At 43.9% G+C, this 18,365-nt stretch overlaps 1 protein-coding gene across 4 annotated transcripts in view; it reads right to left on the reverse strand.

The window, feature by feature from the left end:
* Positions 1-3,617: 3,617 nt before the first annotated feature.
* Septin6 (septin 6) overlaps positions 3,618-18,365 on the reverse strand; it is a 49,596-nt gene continuing 34,848 nt past the window's right edge. The window contains exons 6-9 of one of the 4 annotated variants that reach the window (XM_090326485.1): positions 16,889-17,021; positions 15,555-15,745; positions 12,207-12,251; positions 7,123-7,864 (exon numbers count right to left, since the gene is read on the reverse strand). In XM_090326485.1, coding sequence (XP_090182611.1) covers positions 12,248-12,251; positions 15,555-15,745; positions 16,889-17,021 — 328 coding nt within the window. In that variant the 3' untranslated portion in view covers positions 7,123-7,864; positions 12,207-12,247. Of the gene's footprint in view, positions 4,568-6,311; positions 6,574-7,122; positions 7,865-12,206; positions 12,252-15,554; positions 15,746-16,888; positions 17,022-18,365 lie in introns of those variants that run through there. The other 3 variants (XM_090326484.1, XM_090326486.1, XM_090326483.1) reach the window with 3 other exon arrangements.

An 18,365-nucleotide genomic window follows, 5' to 3' on the forward strand; every position in this document is an offset into this window, starting at 1 on the left:
CATGCCCCTCCCCCCAAATTATTTGAAAGTGGGAGGATAGAAGTTAAGGTGGTAAAGGCTTTTCTGACTACTTCCCACAGATGGTATCTTCTGTGATGAGATATTGCAGATACAGGAGGAAATCAGATCTCTTAGGTCCTTGTATGGGAGATATGAAATCTGCTGGAACAGAAGCCAGTTTGAGAAAATTATCTACATGTTTTTCAGTAACTGCCCATAAATAAATTGAATGAATAAATAGGGATTCAAACCACTGGGGGAGGGTTATTTTATTACAAGGTTAATAATGCATGGGCCAAGGGCCAGGAATGTGGCTTAGTGGTAAACTACTTGCCTAGCATGCACAAAGCCCTTGGTTCAATTCCTGGGTATCACATACACTGAAAAAGTTGGAATTGGTCCTTTGGCTCAAGTGGTAGAGCAATAGTCTTATCCTTCAAAAAGCTGAAGGACAGTGCCCAGGCTCTGAGTTCAAGTTCCAGGCCTAGAAAAAAAATGCATGGGCCAAACAAGTGGGTTTTTTTCCTTTATCTGTCTTGGGGGCGGGGGCACGGAACACAGAAATGGAGACAAAGGATGAATAAATGCAGCAGCAGTACTAACTAGACACCATGTTGAAAAAGAACTAAACAACTTGTGGGTGGGTGGAGATGGGAGGAAAAAACTGGAAGAGACAGGGAAAGAATATTGTCCAAAAAAACTTTCTGACGTATGCAACTCCTTTGTACATCATGCTTATAACAGTATTTTTTTAAAAAGTACATTACCTGATTTATGTAACTGTTAACACTTCTATATATCCCCTTCATAATAATAATAAGATTATTTTTTAAAATAAGGCAGAGCCAGAGTATTAGTAGTGTAAGTAGGAGCAGCTGCTGAGGAAGGACCAAAAGCTAGGAGTTGCCTTTTGTTTTCCGACTCTTTACTGCCTCTGTAACTGTACTAACAGTAGTCTCCTCTCTCCTAAGATTAAGGCCTTCAGCTTTATTCAGTATTTAATTGCTTGCTTTTCTGGCCCTCCATCCATCATGTGAGAAGTGTTCTTCCTCTCCAAAGGATGCAGAAAAAGAAATCATCTTGAAAGCACAGAACATCCCTTACCAGATAGATAACCAATCTGCTGATGTCTGAACCTCAAACTTTCCAGTCTCCAGAAGTCTTGAGAAAGAAATACCTGTTGTTCACAAGTTATCCAGTCTCAGGTATTTTGTTATAGCAGTACACATTGACTAAGGCCTTGCTTAAGCAAAACAAGACTGTAACAAAAACTTACCTTTCCTAGAAAACCTGGGGAAAAGACATTTACAAACAATTGAAACCAGACTTCCCAATTACATACAATGTGAAAGGCAGTGGAAGTGACTTGTGAGCCATGTGCTAGTAACTTATAGTTCAAGAACAGAGTGATTGTCTGGCATTGTGAGACCCAATGGACTCCCTACCTGAATTTTTATGACCTTTATTTTAAGAATATTTTTACATTTTTTGTGTGGATCCTAGGGCTTAATCGTAAACTGAGCTTTTGTGCTTTATGCTAGCACTCTACCACTTTAGCTACTGTTCCATTTCCAGCTTTTTTATAGTGTTTTATTGGAGATAAGTCCCATGCACTTTCCTGACTACGCTGGCTTCAAACCACGACCCTCAAATTTCAGCCTCTTGAGTAGCTAGGATTATTGGGGTGAACTACTTCACTTTTTTTGGGGGGGGAACCAATCCTAGGGATTGAACCCAGGGCTTGGGTACTGTCCCTAACCTTCTCTGTGCTTAAGTCTAGCCCTCTCCTACTTGAGTAATAGTCCCACTTGTGGCTTTTTCTATTTATATGGTACTGAAGAACTGAACCCAGGGCTTCATGCATGCTAGGCAAGTACTCTACCACTAAACCACATTTCAATAAATATTATGTGATAAAAGTGTGTATGTGTGTGTGTGTGTGTACACACAGGTCCTGTTTTTTTTGTTTTGTTTTGTTTTTGTTTTTTATCCCAGTTAGTCGTGGGGCTTGAACTCTGGGCCTGGGCCCTGTCTCTACCACTTGAGCTACAGTACCACTTCCAGTTTTCTGATGGTTATGAGTCTCAGGAACTGTTTTGCCCAGGGCTGGCTTAGAACTTACGATCCTCAGATCTCGGCCTCCTCAGTAGCAATGATTACAGATGAGAGCCACTGGCACTAGCCTATTTTTGCCATTTTAATGGTTGAAAAAAAAGGGGCTAGGAGTTTGGCCTATTTGTAGAGTGTTTGCCTAGCATGCACAAAGACTTGGCTTCAATTCCTTGGTACCATAAACACAGAAAAGCCGGAAGTGGTGCTGTGGCTCAAATGGCACGTTAGCCTTGAGGAAAAAGCCCAAGGACAGTGCTCAGGTCCTGAGTTCAAGCCGCAAGACTGGCAAAAACAAACAACAAAAAAAGCCTAAATATAATCAAAAGTATAGCTGAGAATGTTAAAAATATGAAATTCCAAGCAAGGTGCTGGTGGCTCACATCTATAATGCTAGCTACTCAAGAGGCTGAGATCTGAAGATCCTGGTTTAAAGCCAGCCCAGTCAGAAAAGTCTGTGAGGCTCTTTAATCTCTAATCAACTGCCAGAAAGCCAGAAGTGGTACTATGGTAGAATACTAACTTGGTATATAAGAGCTCAGGCACAGTACCCAGGCCACAAGCTCCATCTCCATGAGTGACATAAAGTGAAATTTCAATTTCAGTATCTAAAGTTTTATCGGAACACAGCCATATCACAATGATTCTGCAAGGAAACGATATTCTCCTTTTCTAACATTCTTAACACAACTTACCTCTGCTCATACAGCAAGCAAACCTGCCTGGCTCCAAAGTCTGTATTTTTCCATACCACCTCAGGGTCTGTTTCCGCTGGATGATGTCACGAGATTATGGTTTTGCTCAGCTGCCCTCTAGTGGGAACACTGCATAGACACAGGCTAGTAGCATTTCCTCTGGTACCCTGCAGAGGCCATCAGGCTTCTGAAAATGTGAACAGCACATTCATCCTGTCTTCAGCATCTGTCCATTAAGTAATAAACCTGAGGGAAGAGAATCCCACCTACTCCCAACCACAATTCTGGAAACTGATCTCTCCTCGTTGTCCACTTTTAACACCTACTAGAGTAGGCTTCTGAAGCTGGCATACCCAGGACCCAGATGTACCATTGGATAATGTTTCTCCAGCCACAAAGAACAATCATACTTGTGAATCTGGATGATGGTGACATGGCAGGATTCAATGACAGAAGCCACACAAGAGTTCTTTTTTTCCTTCTAGAAATTAGATCTCACCTGAATTTTGTCCCATGGAATCTTATTCTCCACTTCCTTCATGTATTATTCCACAAGTCAGTTAGCCCAATGGATTAATTAAATGCACACTAAGCAAGCAGATTTCCTGCTCACACTCACCGTGCCCCAGTGAGATCTCAGAGCCAATGGAAGGAAGCAGGGGACATGGTTGTCCACTGAAGATGATTTTGTGGACTCTGACGCTTCCCTGAGCCCCTCAAATCACCCATTCAGGAGGCAGCCACCCATTCCTACTGAAAGAGAAATGTTGTGAAGCGCGTCATCTATTGATTCAAGGTCAGATCACAGAGCCATTAGCATTTCTTTGGATTTTATTGAAAATTAACATGGACATTAGAAAGGTATTAAGCTAAACAGTGCTGGTTCTGGGATGTTTGTCTTGGAAAATGAAAGCCCCCAAGGGCCAATGACTGGTCACACCTTTGAGCAAAACAAAAACAAAAATAGAGAAGAAAGGAAAAACAAACGCAGGTTCTGGAAAACATGCAAAGAGGCTCTCTCAAAGAGACACTGGACAGCAGAATGGTATTGATGATGGTAGGGACACATTGGAATGAACGTAGTATTTTGATGAGAGGTTAGCCAATGAATTCAAGGTATAGATGGATCAACATGAAAGCTCTCCCTCCAGATCCAAAAGCTGAACTAAATTCCAGATGGCCTTAGAAATTCAAATGGAGTCCTTGGGCTCTTAACTAACCTCAACCCGGCCCTCTTATCCCTTTCCACCTGAATGGTTAAGATAGGAGATCCCATTATTTTTTTCCTTGCGAGGGTCTGCAGGAGTTCTGTGAATAGTGGAAAATATACTTTTTCCCTTGCATATTTCAGAACTGTTTAACAGTGGCTGAAGACAGTCAGCCTTCTGAAGCAGAAAATTATTGCAAAAGAATACGTCCACTCCCACAGCTGAGGTCTCCTGCCCCAGTCACTTACACTCGAGTGAGTGGTCTTGCGGTTGTCTCTCTGAGGTTACATCAGATCCATTTTCCGGTTCTGGTGATTCTTTTCCTGCCTCGTTAGTTTAGGACAAGACATGTAAATCAGAAGACAGCTTCTTGTAGGACTCAGGGACACATGAAACCTTGTTGCATGTGGTGTGAGTGTATATGTGTGCAGTTGCAGGGGTGGGGGGAGAACTGGTTGATTTCTGGTTTGAGACAATATGGAACCCTAACTCTTCTATCATGGCAGTCTTCTCCTTTAGAGTTAGTGCAGCTGCTGAAGACAAGATTAAAAAAAGCTAGAGAGGGAGAGAGAAAGAGAGAGAAAACATGAAATTAGCCACAGAAAAAGGATGTCCGAAGTGAGATGAGGAAAAGGCAGTGGGAACACAGATTCCACTGTGAGAAGACAGGTTAGGGACAGGGTCCGGATAGGCTGGCACCATGGAGAAATCTGCAGAGGTTTCAAGAATATGACACATTGATTTAAAGCTTCTTGGTTTAATTTAAAAATAGGTACATAAAACAGCCACATTGGAATGCCAAATGATTAATACAAAAATCAAAAAGAAAAAAAGTAACCCAAATTGCAGCTGGGAAGATTTTTTTCTGGGGGGGGGGGCTTAAGGGAAATGAAGTATGTGTGTTTGTGTGTGTGTACTCGTGCCTGTGTGTAGCTATTCCATCCTAGCCTGGGAAAATAAAAGAACATGTCATTTCTAATGACTGGTTTTGTTTCATCACGAGTAAACATTAAAAATAGTAACAATTGTATTAATTTAAAAAGCCTTTTTCTGTCTACAGTGAGGAAAAGCTACCCAGTAATAAAAGCTTTTGGATTTTCCTCCCTGCTCCAGAAGCTTGAGTTTTGGGACTAGGCACTGTCCCTGAGCTATTTTTCCTCAAGGAGAACACTTTGCCAGTTGACTCACCACACTATTTCCAACTTTTTTTGGGGGGGAAGGGTGGATAAGTGGAGATAAGAGTCTCTGGGAGCCGGGTGCAGTGGTTCACGACTGTAATCCTAGCTACTCAGGAGGCTGAGATCCGAGGATCAAGGTTCAAAGCCAGCAAGCCAGTATGGGCACCAATGGACCCGAGACTCTTATCTCCAGTTAACTTCTAAAAAACAGGAACTGGGGCTTGGCTCCAGGTTAGGGTGGTAGCTTTGAGCTGAAGACCTCAGGGATAGCCGCCCAGGCCTAGTTCAAGTCCCATGACCTTATTATATACACTCACAGGTTCATCTGTTATCCCCAGACATGCAAGTTAGTCCGACCTCAGACTAACAGATATCCTCTTCCAAAGACAGAAGAGTGGGTGTCAGCAGTTATTTAAGGAGCTGCCCTGGGGACTTCTCTTTGCCCATCCCCACCTCCCCATCCTTGGGTGTTTTACATGGAGTGAGACCCCTTGTTTCTGGTCAGGTGACGAAGTGGTTCCATACCCATAATCCTAGCACCAGGGAGGCAAAAGAATGTAGGTTAAATATTCAAGATCAAACACTTGAGCCTCAGCACCACTTCCGGCTTCTTTCTGTGTATGTGGTACTGAGGAATCGAACCCGGGTCTTCGTGTATGCTAGGCAAGCACTCTACCACTAGGCCAAACTCCTGGTCCCAAACACATGGAATTTAAAGGTATTTTTAGTGCCTATCCTGGGGCTTGAACTCAGGGCCTGGACCTTATCCCTGAGCATCTTTTGTTCAAGGCTAGTGGTCTTCTGGAATTTTATAGTTAATTAGAGATAAGAGTCTCATAAGATTTCCTGGCTGGCTGGCTTCAAATTGTGATCCTCAGATCTCAGCCTCCCGAGTAGCTAGGATTTTAGGTATAAGCCACCAGTGCCGGCCCAAAAATGGCTTCTTGCTTTGCCAAGAAGAAAGTATGCATGTGTTTGCTTCTTAGTAATGTCTGTGATCAAAGACAGGAAACCTGTTCTCCTTTTGCAACTACAAAGCCTAGAAACTTGGCACCACCTAGACTTTTTTGTTTGTTTGTGATCACAAAATCTCTCTCTCTCACACACACACACACAAAAGAAAAAAAGAAAAAAGAAAAAGAAGGCAGTCATGGTGCCAGTAGAACTGGAAGACAGAGAGAACAAGTTGTAGAAGTCAAAAAGAAGCACTGGGACTTGCAGTACACAGCAGGGATTGGGGAGGAAATGGGGGGGGAGGGGGCTTGGCTGTCTGGTACCCCAAAGGAAAGCTGTCAGTTAAAATAAGAACCTTCGTTTAAAAGGCTAAGTGGAGTCCAATCCAGCTGTAGCGGGGCATACTATTCAGTACACAGCCATACGTTACTGCAAAGGAAGGGCAGAAAGACGGCATATTAGCCACAGCATTGCCACCTCGCCTCCAGCTCATCATTCTCTCACTGGCTGAACAACAGCCAAGACCTGTACTTCCCATGGCCCTGAGAATGGACACTGTACTAGCTCAAAGCGATTCACATAAACACTAGCAAGTGGGATTCAAGATCAAAATGAAGGCTAGAATAGTTTGAATAGTTTGAAAACATCCAAACACAAAGTTAAGGACCTTCCCAAAGCATAATACCTCTATTCTTCCAGGCAGTTAATCTGGTCTCTTCTTACTGATGTCATGTGCAAAATGAATTTTATAATCCTCATTCCATACCCCCAAAGAACACCAAAAAAAAATTCATCCAAGCAAAACCCAAACACTTGGATCTTTTACCAGTCAGCTTGCCACTTTATATGATGCTGGGACTTTGATTTCTGCTATTGATCACGTCTTATTGGGATGGCAAGACACTCCTCAAGGAAATGACCAAGAAGATACTGAAAGCTCTCAGAATTCCGTACATTTGTCAACTCAAGACTCTAGGCTGGTAATAACATTCAAGTTTATTCCCTTCTGCATCTGTGGGGGTAGCCAGAGATTAACTAGGGGGAGGAGGGGGAATTTATGCTATTTGCTCCAGTAATTGTTTTTATGGAAAAGGGCTTGGTCACTGTAAATAAACTTTGTGGTGGACTTTCAATGTGGCTTCAGTACAGTTACTGTGAGTGACTGAGAACGGAAAAGGGCTCATGGGCATTACAGAATCTCCATTTGGAGACTCTGAGAATGGACAGTAATTTCTGGAGATTGGGGGGGGGGGGCGTGCAGGGAAGACCCTAACTGGGACACAAGGAGATGGGGGGAGGGGGAAGACAGCTGGAACATGTGGAAGCTGCCCAGTGTCTACCCACTCACAGTGCATAGAAATACATCAGGGAAGCAACAGCGATCAGAGTTGCAATGGCTGGTGGTAAGAAGTAGCAGATGGGCCTGCTGAGTGTGTCTGGCAAGGATGCAAGGATGAGGATGTGGGGTGGGGGGAGAAGAGTAAGGCAGGGTGTGGACAGCTGGGGATGTGGATGCAGCCACAAAGTCATGGAACTGTTAACTTCTTGACCAAAGGCCAGGCACTATCCTTTGACTCTCAGGGGCATCTATTAACTTTTGCAGGAAGAGAGGGGAAGGGGAAGGGTTGTTTGCCTTCTAGACATATTAGGGGAGGAGTTAGAAAAAAAAGGAAGCCCAGCTCTGTTGTGCAGGAAAGGGCGCTTCTACAGGAAGCCCAAACTGAAAATGAAAAGAGAAGTTGGGTTAATGAATGAATGGATTAATGCACCCCCTCCCCCCAAAAAAACAAGAAGAAAATTAAGTCACAATGACTAATGAATAATTAGAATATGGCTATGTTAGATGGCATTATTGGCTCCTAGGAACATGCTGTCTCTCTCATACATGCACACACAGTTTTGAATGGCAGCGGTAGTGACATTAAAAAGCGAAATAATAATGATCGAAAATCATATAAATACATTCTCTGTGTGTGCTGATCCTGGAGTTTGAACTCAGGGCCTGGGCACTGTCCCTGAGCTTCTTTTGCTCAAGGCTAGCAGCAATCTACCACTTGAGCTACAACTCCATTTCCAGCTTTTTTTTTTTTGGGGGGGGGGGTAGTTCCTTGCAGATAGTCTCACAGACTTTCCAGCCCAGGCTGGCTTTGAACTGTGATCCTCCAATCTCACTCTCCGTTGAACTAGGATTACAGGCATGAGCCACCAGCACCAGCCCACCTACTTTTCAAATTCTTTCTTAAGTACTAAGTTCTACCAATACCTCCCAGAAACCTTACACAGGAATCTTATTTAGCAAGCTCACAGCCACTCTATTTCATTGTCCTTTAGGAAAAACAGAATGCACAGAGGTTGCAGGTCCCTGAGCTCTACAGCTCAAGGCTACTGCCCCACCCTTGAGCCAAGCCCCACTTCCCTTTTCTAGAGGTTAATTGGAGATAAGAGTCTCAGGTCCTTTTGTGCTGGCGCTGGCTTTGAATCTTGATCCTCATATCCCAGCCTCCTGAGTAGCTAGGATTACAGACATATGTAACCAAGCTGGCTGGGATCTCAGGGTTTTGATCTAATCAATGGGTCCATGCTTCCTTGATGAATTCACAATATGATACTAGGAATGTGTGCCTTTATCCTTGGCCCCTTCCTCCTTATGTCTTAGCCCCCAAGAAATGGGAAGCTTTCCTCCACTACCCCTTTGCTAGATGTTCTACCTTGCAGCAGACCCACAATGATGGAGCCAAACCACTGGTAAGCCTCTAAAACTCATAAGCCAAATGAAATCCTTCCTGCTTTAACTAGATTTGTCACAGCAACACAAAAATGTGACTAATACAATATATATTGCATTAAAAATCAGGACTTGTGCCAGGAGTTTGGCCTAGTGGTTAAAGTGCTTGCCTAGCATGCATGAAGACCCGGGTTCGATTCCTCGGTACCACATACATAGAAAAAAGCCAGAAGTGGTACTGAGGCTCAGGTGGTAGAGCTCTAGCCTTGAGAAAGTCCAAGGACAGTGCTCAGGCCCTGAGCTCAAGCCCAGGACTGGCCAAAAAAAAAAAGAAAAGAAAAGAAAAAGAAAAAGCCTGAAGTAGTAAGTACTGTGGCTTTAGTGGTAAAGTGCTAGCCCTGAGCAAAAAAAAAAAAAAATCAAGGATAGTGCCCAGGCCCTTATATTAAGTGCTGGTCTCTGATTTTGTTCTTTGTCTTTTCTTGTTAAAGAATAATAACAACAATGGAAAAAAAAATCTACTGTCAGCCAGGTACCAATGGCTCATGACTATAATCCTAGCTACTCAGGACACTGAGATCTGAGAATACCAGCTTGATGCCAGCTGGGGCAGGAAAGTCCATGGTTTCTTATCTCCAATGAACCATCAAAAAAACCCAGAAGTGGTAAAGCAGTACTGTGGTTCACAGTGGTAGAGCACAAGCCTGGAACAAAAAAGCTCAGGGACAGTAACCAGGCCAGGAGTTCAAGCCTCACAACAAACCAAAAAAAAAAAAAAAAAAATCCCAAAACAAACAAACAACCCCCCTCCCCCACAGCAGCAACAAAAAACAAAAACTCCAGCCACTGTCAAGTTTGAACCTCGGTCTCAGACCCAACAAAATAATCCTTGAAAGTGTGGGAGGCGTGGCTCAACTGTTAGAACCCTAGCCAATGAGCCAAATCATCAGGTACTGAGTTCGAGTCCAAGTGTGGGAACGAACATGGCTATGTTTTGATATGTATACATTTTGTATTGTTCACTTACTATGTACACCAGGGACCAATAACCACTGAGAATAAGGATGCACAGCAGTGTATGAGCCATGGTAGAATTTCTCTTACAGCTGGGCTCATGCCTATAACTACTCAGAAGGCTGAGATCTGAAGATCACAGTTCAAAGCTTGCCCTTCTGAGAAGTTGAGATTCTTATCTACAATTAACCTCTGGAAAACTAGAGTTGGTACTGTGGCTCAAAGTGATACAGTGCTAGCTTTGAACAAAAAAACAGCTCAGGTACAGCACCCAGGCCTTGTGTTCAAGCTCCACAAATGACAAAAATAAGTAAGTTCTGCATTCTGGGCTCTGGCTAATCCCAAACTATCATAGACACTTTGCTAGGCAGTGGCCTACTGCCATGGAGACACGGTAAAGAACTTACATTCTTTCTAAATAGAGAGCAGTGCGCTAGCCAGGAAATCATTTAATTGTTCATTCCTCATTTTTTTTTTGCCAGTCCTGTGGCTTGAGGTCAGGGCCTGAGCACTGGCCTTGGACATTCTCAGGGCTAAAAACCTACCACTTGAGCCACAGCACTACTTTCAGCTTTTTCTATATATGTGGTATGGAGGAATCAAACTTTGGGTCTTCGTGCATGCTAGGCAAGCACTCTGCCACTAGGCCACACTCCTGGTCCTGGTCCAGCATAGGTTTTTAGACAGAACATGGTAATCATGGCTTTCAACCTTCTGATAAACTTACACTAGGCACAGCTTTTTTTTTGTGGGGGGTGAGGGGGCAGTCCTGGGGCTTGAGCTCAGGGCCTGAGCACTGTCCTTGGATTTTTCTCAAGGCTAGAACTCTACCACTTGAGCCTCAGCACCACTTCTGGCTTTTTCTAAGTATGTGGTACCAAGGAATTGAACTCAGGTCTTCATGCATGCTAGGCAAGCACTCTACCACTAGGCCAAACTTCTGGTCCCCAGTTTTTTATTTTTTTTATTTCTTCTTCTTCTTCTTCTTCTTCTTCTTCTTCTTCTTCTTCTTCTTATTATTATTATTATTATTATTATTATTATTATTTTACTGTAAATAAGAAACATAGCCCAGGGCAGGGAGTTTGGGACAGTGCTCAGACCCTGAGTTCAAGATCCAGACTGGCCAAAAAAAGAACCCTAGTCCATTGAATCCTCTCTACCTAGTCATCTGCTGCTCATCTCCTTAGCAGAGGTTTTCATGAAAGTGCTGTTACTTATAGGGTTAAATAGAAGGACTGCTCTAAGCACAAGTGACTCATGCCTATAATCCTAGCTACTCAAGAGGCTGAGATATGAGGAGTGTGTTTGAAGCTAGCCAGCAGGGTAGAAAAGTCTATGAGACTCTTATCTCCAAGTAAGTGCCAAAAAGCCACAAATGGACCTGTGGCTAAAGAGGTACAGCACTAGCCGCAAACAAGCAAAACACAAAAACAAAAAAACTCTGGGACAGCGCCCAGACCCTGAGTTCAAGCCCCAGGTCCAGTATCAAAAATCAATCAATCAATCAATGTAAAGACTTCTCTATAGCATCTGAAGTCTTTTCTTCTGCTTTGATTATGGTTTGGGGCATGACTGTACAGTCAAAGGAAATCAAGAGAACTCAAAACCCTCAGATAAACAGCCACAGAGCTCAGCAACAACGGCTCATAGCTACAGTCTTAGCAACTCAGGAGGCTAAGATCTGAAGATCATGGTTCAAAGCTAGTCTAGACACAAAAGTCTAGGAGACTCTTATGTCCAATTAATGAGCATAAAACCAGAAATGGCTCCGTGACTCAAAGTGGTAGAGCACTAGCTTTGAGCTAAAGAACTTAGGGACAACGCCCAGGCCCAGAGTTCAATCCGCAGACCAACAAAAGAAAAAGAAAAAGAAACAGCCGCAGGAATGAAATAGAGAAACAATTTTCCCATTGGCTCTGCATGTTCCCAAATCTTGTGAACCCCAAGTTTTCTTCCACTGCCACAGTTCATTCTGAAATGTAATGACTTTGTTACCTATTATTCCTAAAATAACTTCTGGAAAAACTATGTTTTAATATAATATAGTTCATGACTCTTTAAGGGGGGGGGAGACCATAAGTTCAAACTTCAAATATTGGTCACTGGATCCACCTAGACTACCCAGCTGTTCCATTAAAAAAAAAACCCAACAACCCACAATTCTACATACCTGAAACTACACCAGGCTATTTCTTCATATTCTATGTTATAAGATCATCTAGTCCAAGGAAGCAGCCTCATGTGTGTTGAGAGGGGAAGGTGTTAGGGAGATAGATTCTAAAAGCCACTGCCAATTCTATTTCAAGTTAATAAAGCTTACCAGGACCTTGGGTCTCATGCAGCATGCAGCAAACAGCAGAGTTAACTGTAAAACAGTAAGAACTAATGAAGATGGAGTGAACTTAGGAGAAATGAAATATTATAAGTTGAAATAAATAAAGAAGTTGGGGTCAAGAGAGATTAGAATAGTAGGGAAGAATGAAGAGGTTCATTAATAGAGACGCTTAAAATTCTGGTAATCTTTCTTAAGGGCAACTGAAGGAAATACAAAATGTGTGACTTGATTAGATCCGACCACCGTCTCTTATCAATAAAGAAATGCTACTCTCACCATTTTTAGCTCCAAAATCCCACCACCAGCAACAACACCTTGAGAGCAGAGGAGCCGAAGTTGAATTGGGTGCTCTAGAAGTGAAGTAAGTATTCATAGAATTGCAGGAAGAGCCTAAACTTGAACTTCTGACACATGTGGAAAGATGGAAGAGGAAAGCTATTGTGGCAGGCTATTATTACTAAGAGGAGATAGTGCACTGTGGCAACAGCATCTCAAAACTGGAAAAGGACCCTGACACTCACACCAACTATGTCTGAAGACTAGAGAAAGAGATCTTTCTCTTATGTGGAGACTTCTGTAGAGATAAGTTAGTGAACTCTTGAGCAACAAATGGAAAGCCTGATCCGAGAGGAAGCTTTCACTGAACATCTTGAACAGGAAATATTTGTACGTTGGTGTGCAGCAATCTGAATGAACTATGTCATCTCTCAAGTCCTACAAGCAGGCTGTGAATCTGCAGACTGAGTTCACCAAAGACATAGGACTATGAAGACATCGGGTTAGAACTGAAAGATAGATTTTGATTTTCCTCATCTTAAAAATCAGAATCTAGCCAGGCGTGGTGGCTCATGCCTATAATCCTGAGTAGGAGGTTGAGATCTGAGGATCAAGGTTCAAAGCCAGCCCTGGCAATACAAAGCCAAGAGACTCTTATCTCCAATTAATCACTAGAAAACGGGAAGTGGGGCTTGGCTCAAGGGTAGGGTGGTAGCCTTAAGCTGAAGAGTTCAGGGACAGCACCAGGCCAAGTTCAAGCCCCATGACCCACCCACCCCCCCCAAAAAAATCTAGGGCTGGGAATATGGCTTAGTGGTAGATAATTTGCCTAGTCCTGGATTGATTCCTCAGTACCACATATGCAAAAAAAGCCAGAAGTGGCACTGTGGCTCAAGTGGTACAATGCTAGCCTTGAGCAAAAGAAGGTCAGGGACAGTGCCCAGGCCCTGAATTCAAGCCCCACGACTGGCAGAAGGAAAAAAAGAAAGAAAGAAAAAGAAAAAGAAAGTCAGAAGCTACCCAAGTGGCTTTATACCTATAATCCTAGAAGCTCGGGAGGCTGAGATCTGAAGATCGTGGGTTGAAGGCAGCTCCCAGCCTAGGCAGGAAAATCCCACCCAAAAGGCAGAAGTAGAGCTGTGGCTCAAGTGATAGTGTTACCTTGAGCACCCAGGTCTTCAGTTCAAGGTCTAGTACTGGAGGGGGATAGGAGGGAAGGAAAGGGGAAAAAAGAATCTAGGACTCAGTGCTACGTAGAGTGCTTGCCTAGCACAAGTAAGTCCTGGGTCTCATCACACTCAACACTTCAACAATAAACAAAAATACATAAATAAGTGGGGCGCTAGTAGCTCATGCCAGTAATCCCAGCTACTCAGGAGGCTGAAATAAGAGGAGGATGGTATGAAGTAAGTCTGGGCAAGAAAGTCCATGAGACTAATAGGAAACCAATTAATCACCGGAAAACAGGAAATGGCGACTGTGGCTCAAAGTGGTAGAGAGATAGCCTTGAGCAAAAGAGCTCAGGGACAGCGCCCAGACTCCGTCTTCAAGCCCCACCAAAACAAAACAAAACAAAGGGAGATATGTAGAGACTTCATTCCAAGTAATTGAACGTTATACAAAAAACAGTGAATTTAACATGAAATTTTAACATTCAGTGAGCCTGCTGGGTGCCAGTGGCTCACATCTATAATCCACACTACTCAGAAGGGAAGGGATCCTGGTTCAAAGCCAGCCTGGGTAAACAAAAAAAAAGTTTGTAAGACTCTTTATCTCCCCTAAAGTATCAAAAAAGCCAAAAGAGCAAAAGAAGCTCAAGGAAAGTACCGATGACCTGAGTTCAAATCCCAGGACTGGCATACATGCGCGCGCATGCATGCACACACACACACACACACACACCCCTCTGGACAACTTAGTGAAAATGTCTAAATTATACGCGAATAACAAGATTGTAAATCCAAGTACCTACCTACACACACACACACACACACACACACACACACACACACACACACACGGACACGGAAATCTCTGGACAACTTCGTGAAAATGTCTAAATAACCAGGTTGTAAATCCAAGTACCTTCAAACAGAAAATTGTTCACAGCTGTGCAAAGGCATGGGCATTATTCCTACGTGACAAACTGGGCTCAGGAAATGGAAATGTTGCTTCTTACAGCGAGTATTCAAAAATCGAGTAACAACCACGGCCATCTTTGGATTCTAAGAACCCTTTAGGAAGAAGGACACTGCTAAACTCTCCGTGTGGGAACAACTCAAGCTACACAGTACAAGAGTGCCGCTGGATGACTCCTTGCGATTAGCTAGGTCTCTCCAGAAAACACTTGGCCCTTCTCTGGCTGTAAGATGAGGAAAGGGAACTTCAACACACTAATTACGCATGGAGGGCCAGGCCTACAGATCACTAGATGAACAAAAACCTTAGCAAGAGAGACAGACTTGTTTTAAAATCATGCCCCCGTTTGCAAACACACACCCTCATGACACCATCATCAGAAAGCTAAGTTCTCAGTACCAGAGGCTGGGGCACGACAAAGCAGCCAATGAGAACAGGGCTACAGGCACAGAGAAGTGAGGTACCTCAGATACTAGAACCAGATCAGGTCTAAAATGTGGGATGAGAAATGCTCAGAGACTTTTTGTTTTTGTTTTTTTTTGCTAAGTCTCTCTCTTTCACTACCTCTTCTTCCTCTTCTAAATCCATACCTCTCCATGTTTCTTCTCTGAATCTAGGCCCTGTTCCCTGAGCTTCCCTCCTCCTTTGTTTTTCGTTTTCTCAACCATCTGCTTTAAGTTTGAAGAGCTTTCGTAAGTGAGGCAAACAGAAGGACTGGGTCTTTGAAAACTCTACCCCTCCCTTATTCGCAGCACTCTCAAATTCCCGAGAATGCAAAATTAGTTGTAGTGATCCAAATTCATGGAACAGCCCACAGCTCATACCTACTCACCAGTGCTCAGGCATCTCCCCGTGCAGGTCTTTCCCTAGGGGAAGAGATGGAGGAGGATACCACCCCCAAAAGCACCTGCTACTTACTTTTTCTTCTCTTTGTCTCTTTTCAGAGTCTGTGAGCCCCCAGCCTGGGAACCCTGGGTCTGAAGGAGCTCAGCTGCAGTCTTTCTCTGTTTGAAAGCATTCACTTCATCATCTAGGGACTTCTTCTTATCTTCCAGCTTCTTCTTCTCATCCTGGTGCAGTTTCTTCAGACGATCAAATTTTTCATGGAGCTGTCATAGATGCATAGAGTCTCCTCTGAGCAGTTGCCGGCCCAGATGGAGCCCAGGGTGGGGAGGGACTGGCATGGCTGTAACCCTGCAAGCTCCTGGGACCGCCAGAGACATTTCTACCAGGGATTGCCAAGATGGCACCAAAAGGCACCAGACAGTGGGTAGCTCTCATCATTTTATATCAACATCTCTACTCCTGAAATCATCAAGGACCAGTGAATGCTCTACAAGAGCTGGGTACCAGTGGCTAATGTAATCCTAGCTACTCAGGAGGCCAATCTGAGTAGGAAAGTTGGTGATTCTTCTTCTTCTTCTTGAACTTGGCCTGGGCACTGTCCCTGAGCTCTTGAGCTCAAGGCTATCGCCCTACCCTTGAGCCACAGCCCCACTTTCCATTTTCTAGAGGTTAACTGGAGATAGGAGCCTCAAATCCTTTTGTGCCTGGGCTGGCCTTGAACCTTGATCCTCAGATCTCAGCCTCCTGAGTAGGCAGGATCACAGGCATGAGTCACCACACCTGGCTGTCTGAGATTCTTATTTCCAGTTAGCAACCAAAAAGAGGAAGTGGAGCTGTCGTTCAAGGTGATACAGTGCCCAGTTCCTGAATTCAAGCACCACAACCTGGCCGCACCCACCTCTAAAACAAAATTAGTCAAACTGAACTTCATGCCTGCAATCCTGTCATCCTAGCTACAGAGGAGGCTGAGATCTGAAGATTGAGAAAAGCCAGTGTGGGCAGGACAGTCTGTGACACTCTAATCTCTAAATAACCCTCAAAAAGCCATAAGTGAAGCTATGGCTCAAATGGTAGAACACTTGCTTTGAGCATATAAGTTTAGGGACAGTGGTCAAACCCTGAGTTCAAATCCCACAGTTCTTAATAAACAAACAAAAGCCAGGCATTGGTGGCTCCTGCCTGTAGTCATAGCTACTCAGGAGGCTGAAATCTGAGGGTCACAATTCAAAGTCCTGGCAAGAAAGTTTTGAGCCCTAGTACCAGACAGGATGTACCCCCATTCCAGCCCAGAGGCTGCCAGGCCTCCCCACCATGGCCGTTCTTGAGGCTGAATCCCCTTCTATGTCATACATACACATCCCCACAAACTTCCTTGCCTTTCTGTCAGGCTGGAGGTTCACATTTACCTCTTTCTCTGCCTCTTTGAGCTCCGCTTCTTTTTCTTTGACTCTCTGAACGAACATCTGTCTCATCTCCTCTTCTTTCTTCTGGAGCTCTCCTAAGAACTCGTTCCGTTTGGCTTCATATGTCTCCTGTAAGCTGAGAACAGGGCCAGGTTAATTCTCTACCTACGAGGAAGGCAGAAGTTACAGCTCCACTTCAGGTTTCCTGGTGGCTCACACTTAATAACAATACGCCCTGGGGCCAGGAGTTTGGCCTAGATGTAGAGTGCTTGCCTAGCATTCACAAAAACCCAGGTTTGATTCCTCACTATCACATGCATAGAAAAAAAAAAAGCCAAAGCCAGAAGTGGTGCTGAGGCTCATGTGGTAGAGCTCTAGCCTGGAGAAAGTCTAAGGACAGTGCTCAGACCCTGAGCATAACCCTAGGACTGGCAAAAAAAAAATTAGGGCTGGGAGTTTGGCCCAGTCGTTAAAGTGCTTGCCTAGCATGCATGAAGACCCGGGTTCGATTCCTTGGTACCACATACATAGAAAAAAAGCCGGAAGTGGTGCTGAGGCTCAAGTGGTAGAGCTCTAGCCTTGAGAAAGTCCAAGGACAGTGCTCAGGCCCTGAGCTCAAGCCCAGGACTGGCAAAAAAAAAAAATTATAACAATAGGCCCTGATTATTCTCCCTGATGTCAGCTTCCACTTCTCCTCTGCAGTTCTGATGTAGTTGGGAATACAAATCCAATGAGAAGGAAAAACTGGGAGAATGAGAGACAAGGGCAACATGGGTTCTAAAGAAATGTATTCTTTGTTTTTGCTGGTCCTGGAGCTTGAACTCCCAACCTAAGCACTATCCTTGGGCTTTCTCAAGGCAGAACTCTATCATGTGAGCCACAGTACCAATTCTGGCATTTTCTATGTATGTGGTACCAAGAAATCAAACCCAGGTCTTCGTGCATGCTAGGCAAGCATGCAACCACTAGGCCAAAGTCCTGCCTAAGAAATGTGTTATTTACTTGACATGTAATTAACCACTCTATACATCCCCTTTATAATAAAAATAAAATTCAATTAAAAGGGCCAGGAGTTTGGCCTAGTGGTTAAAGTGCTTGCCTAGCATGCATGAAGACCCGGGTTCGATTCCTTGGTACCACATACATAGAAAAAAAGCCGGAAGTGGTGCTGAGACTCAAGTGGTAGAGCTCTAGCCTTGAGAAAGTCCAAGGACAGTGCTCAGGCCCTGAGCTCAAGCCCAGGACTGGCAAAAAAAAAAATTCAATTAAAAAAGAAAAACAGAGCCAAAAAGTCACTGGCTAGGCATGGAAGAGCAGGATCAGAGGCAGAGCCAGGACCATAAGCTAGGTCTCCTGTCCCTTCATCTGAACTCACTGACTATACTGTACTGTTAATTTATCACGTCAACAAATTGTTGATGAGAAGCTACATATATTACTAACTGACATGCTAGTCACTCAACAACCCACAGCCACAGCC

The sequence above is a fragment of the Megascapheus bottae genome, chromosome X (assembly GCF_031878675.1).
Source record: "Megascapheus bottae isolate mThoBot1 chromosome X, mThoBot2.hap1, whole genome shotgun sequence".
NCBI lineage: Eukaryota > Metazoa > Chordata > Mammalia > Rodentia > Geomyidae > Megascapheus > Megascapheus bottae.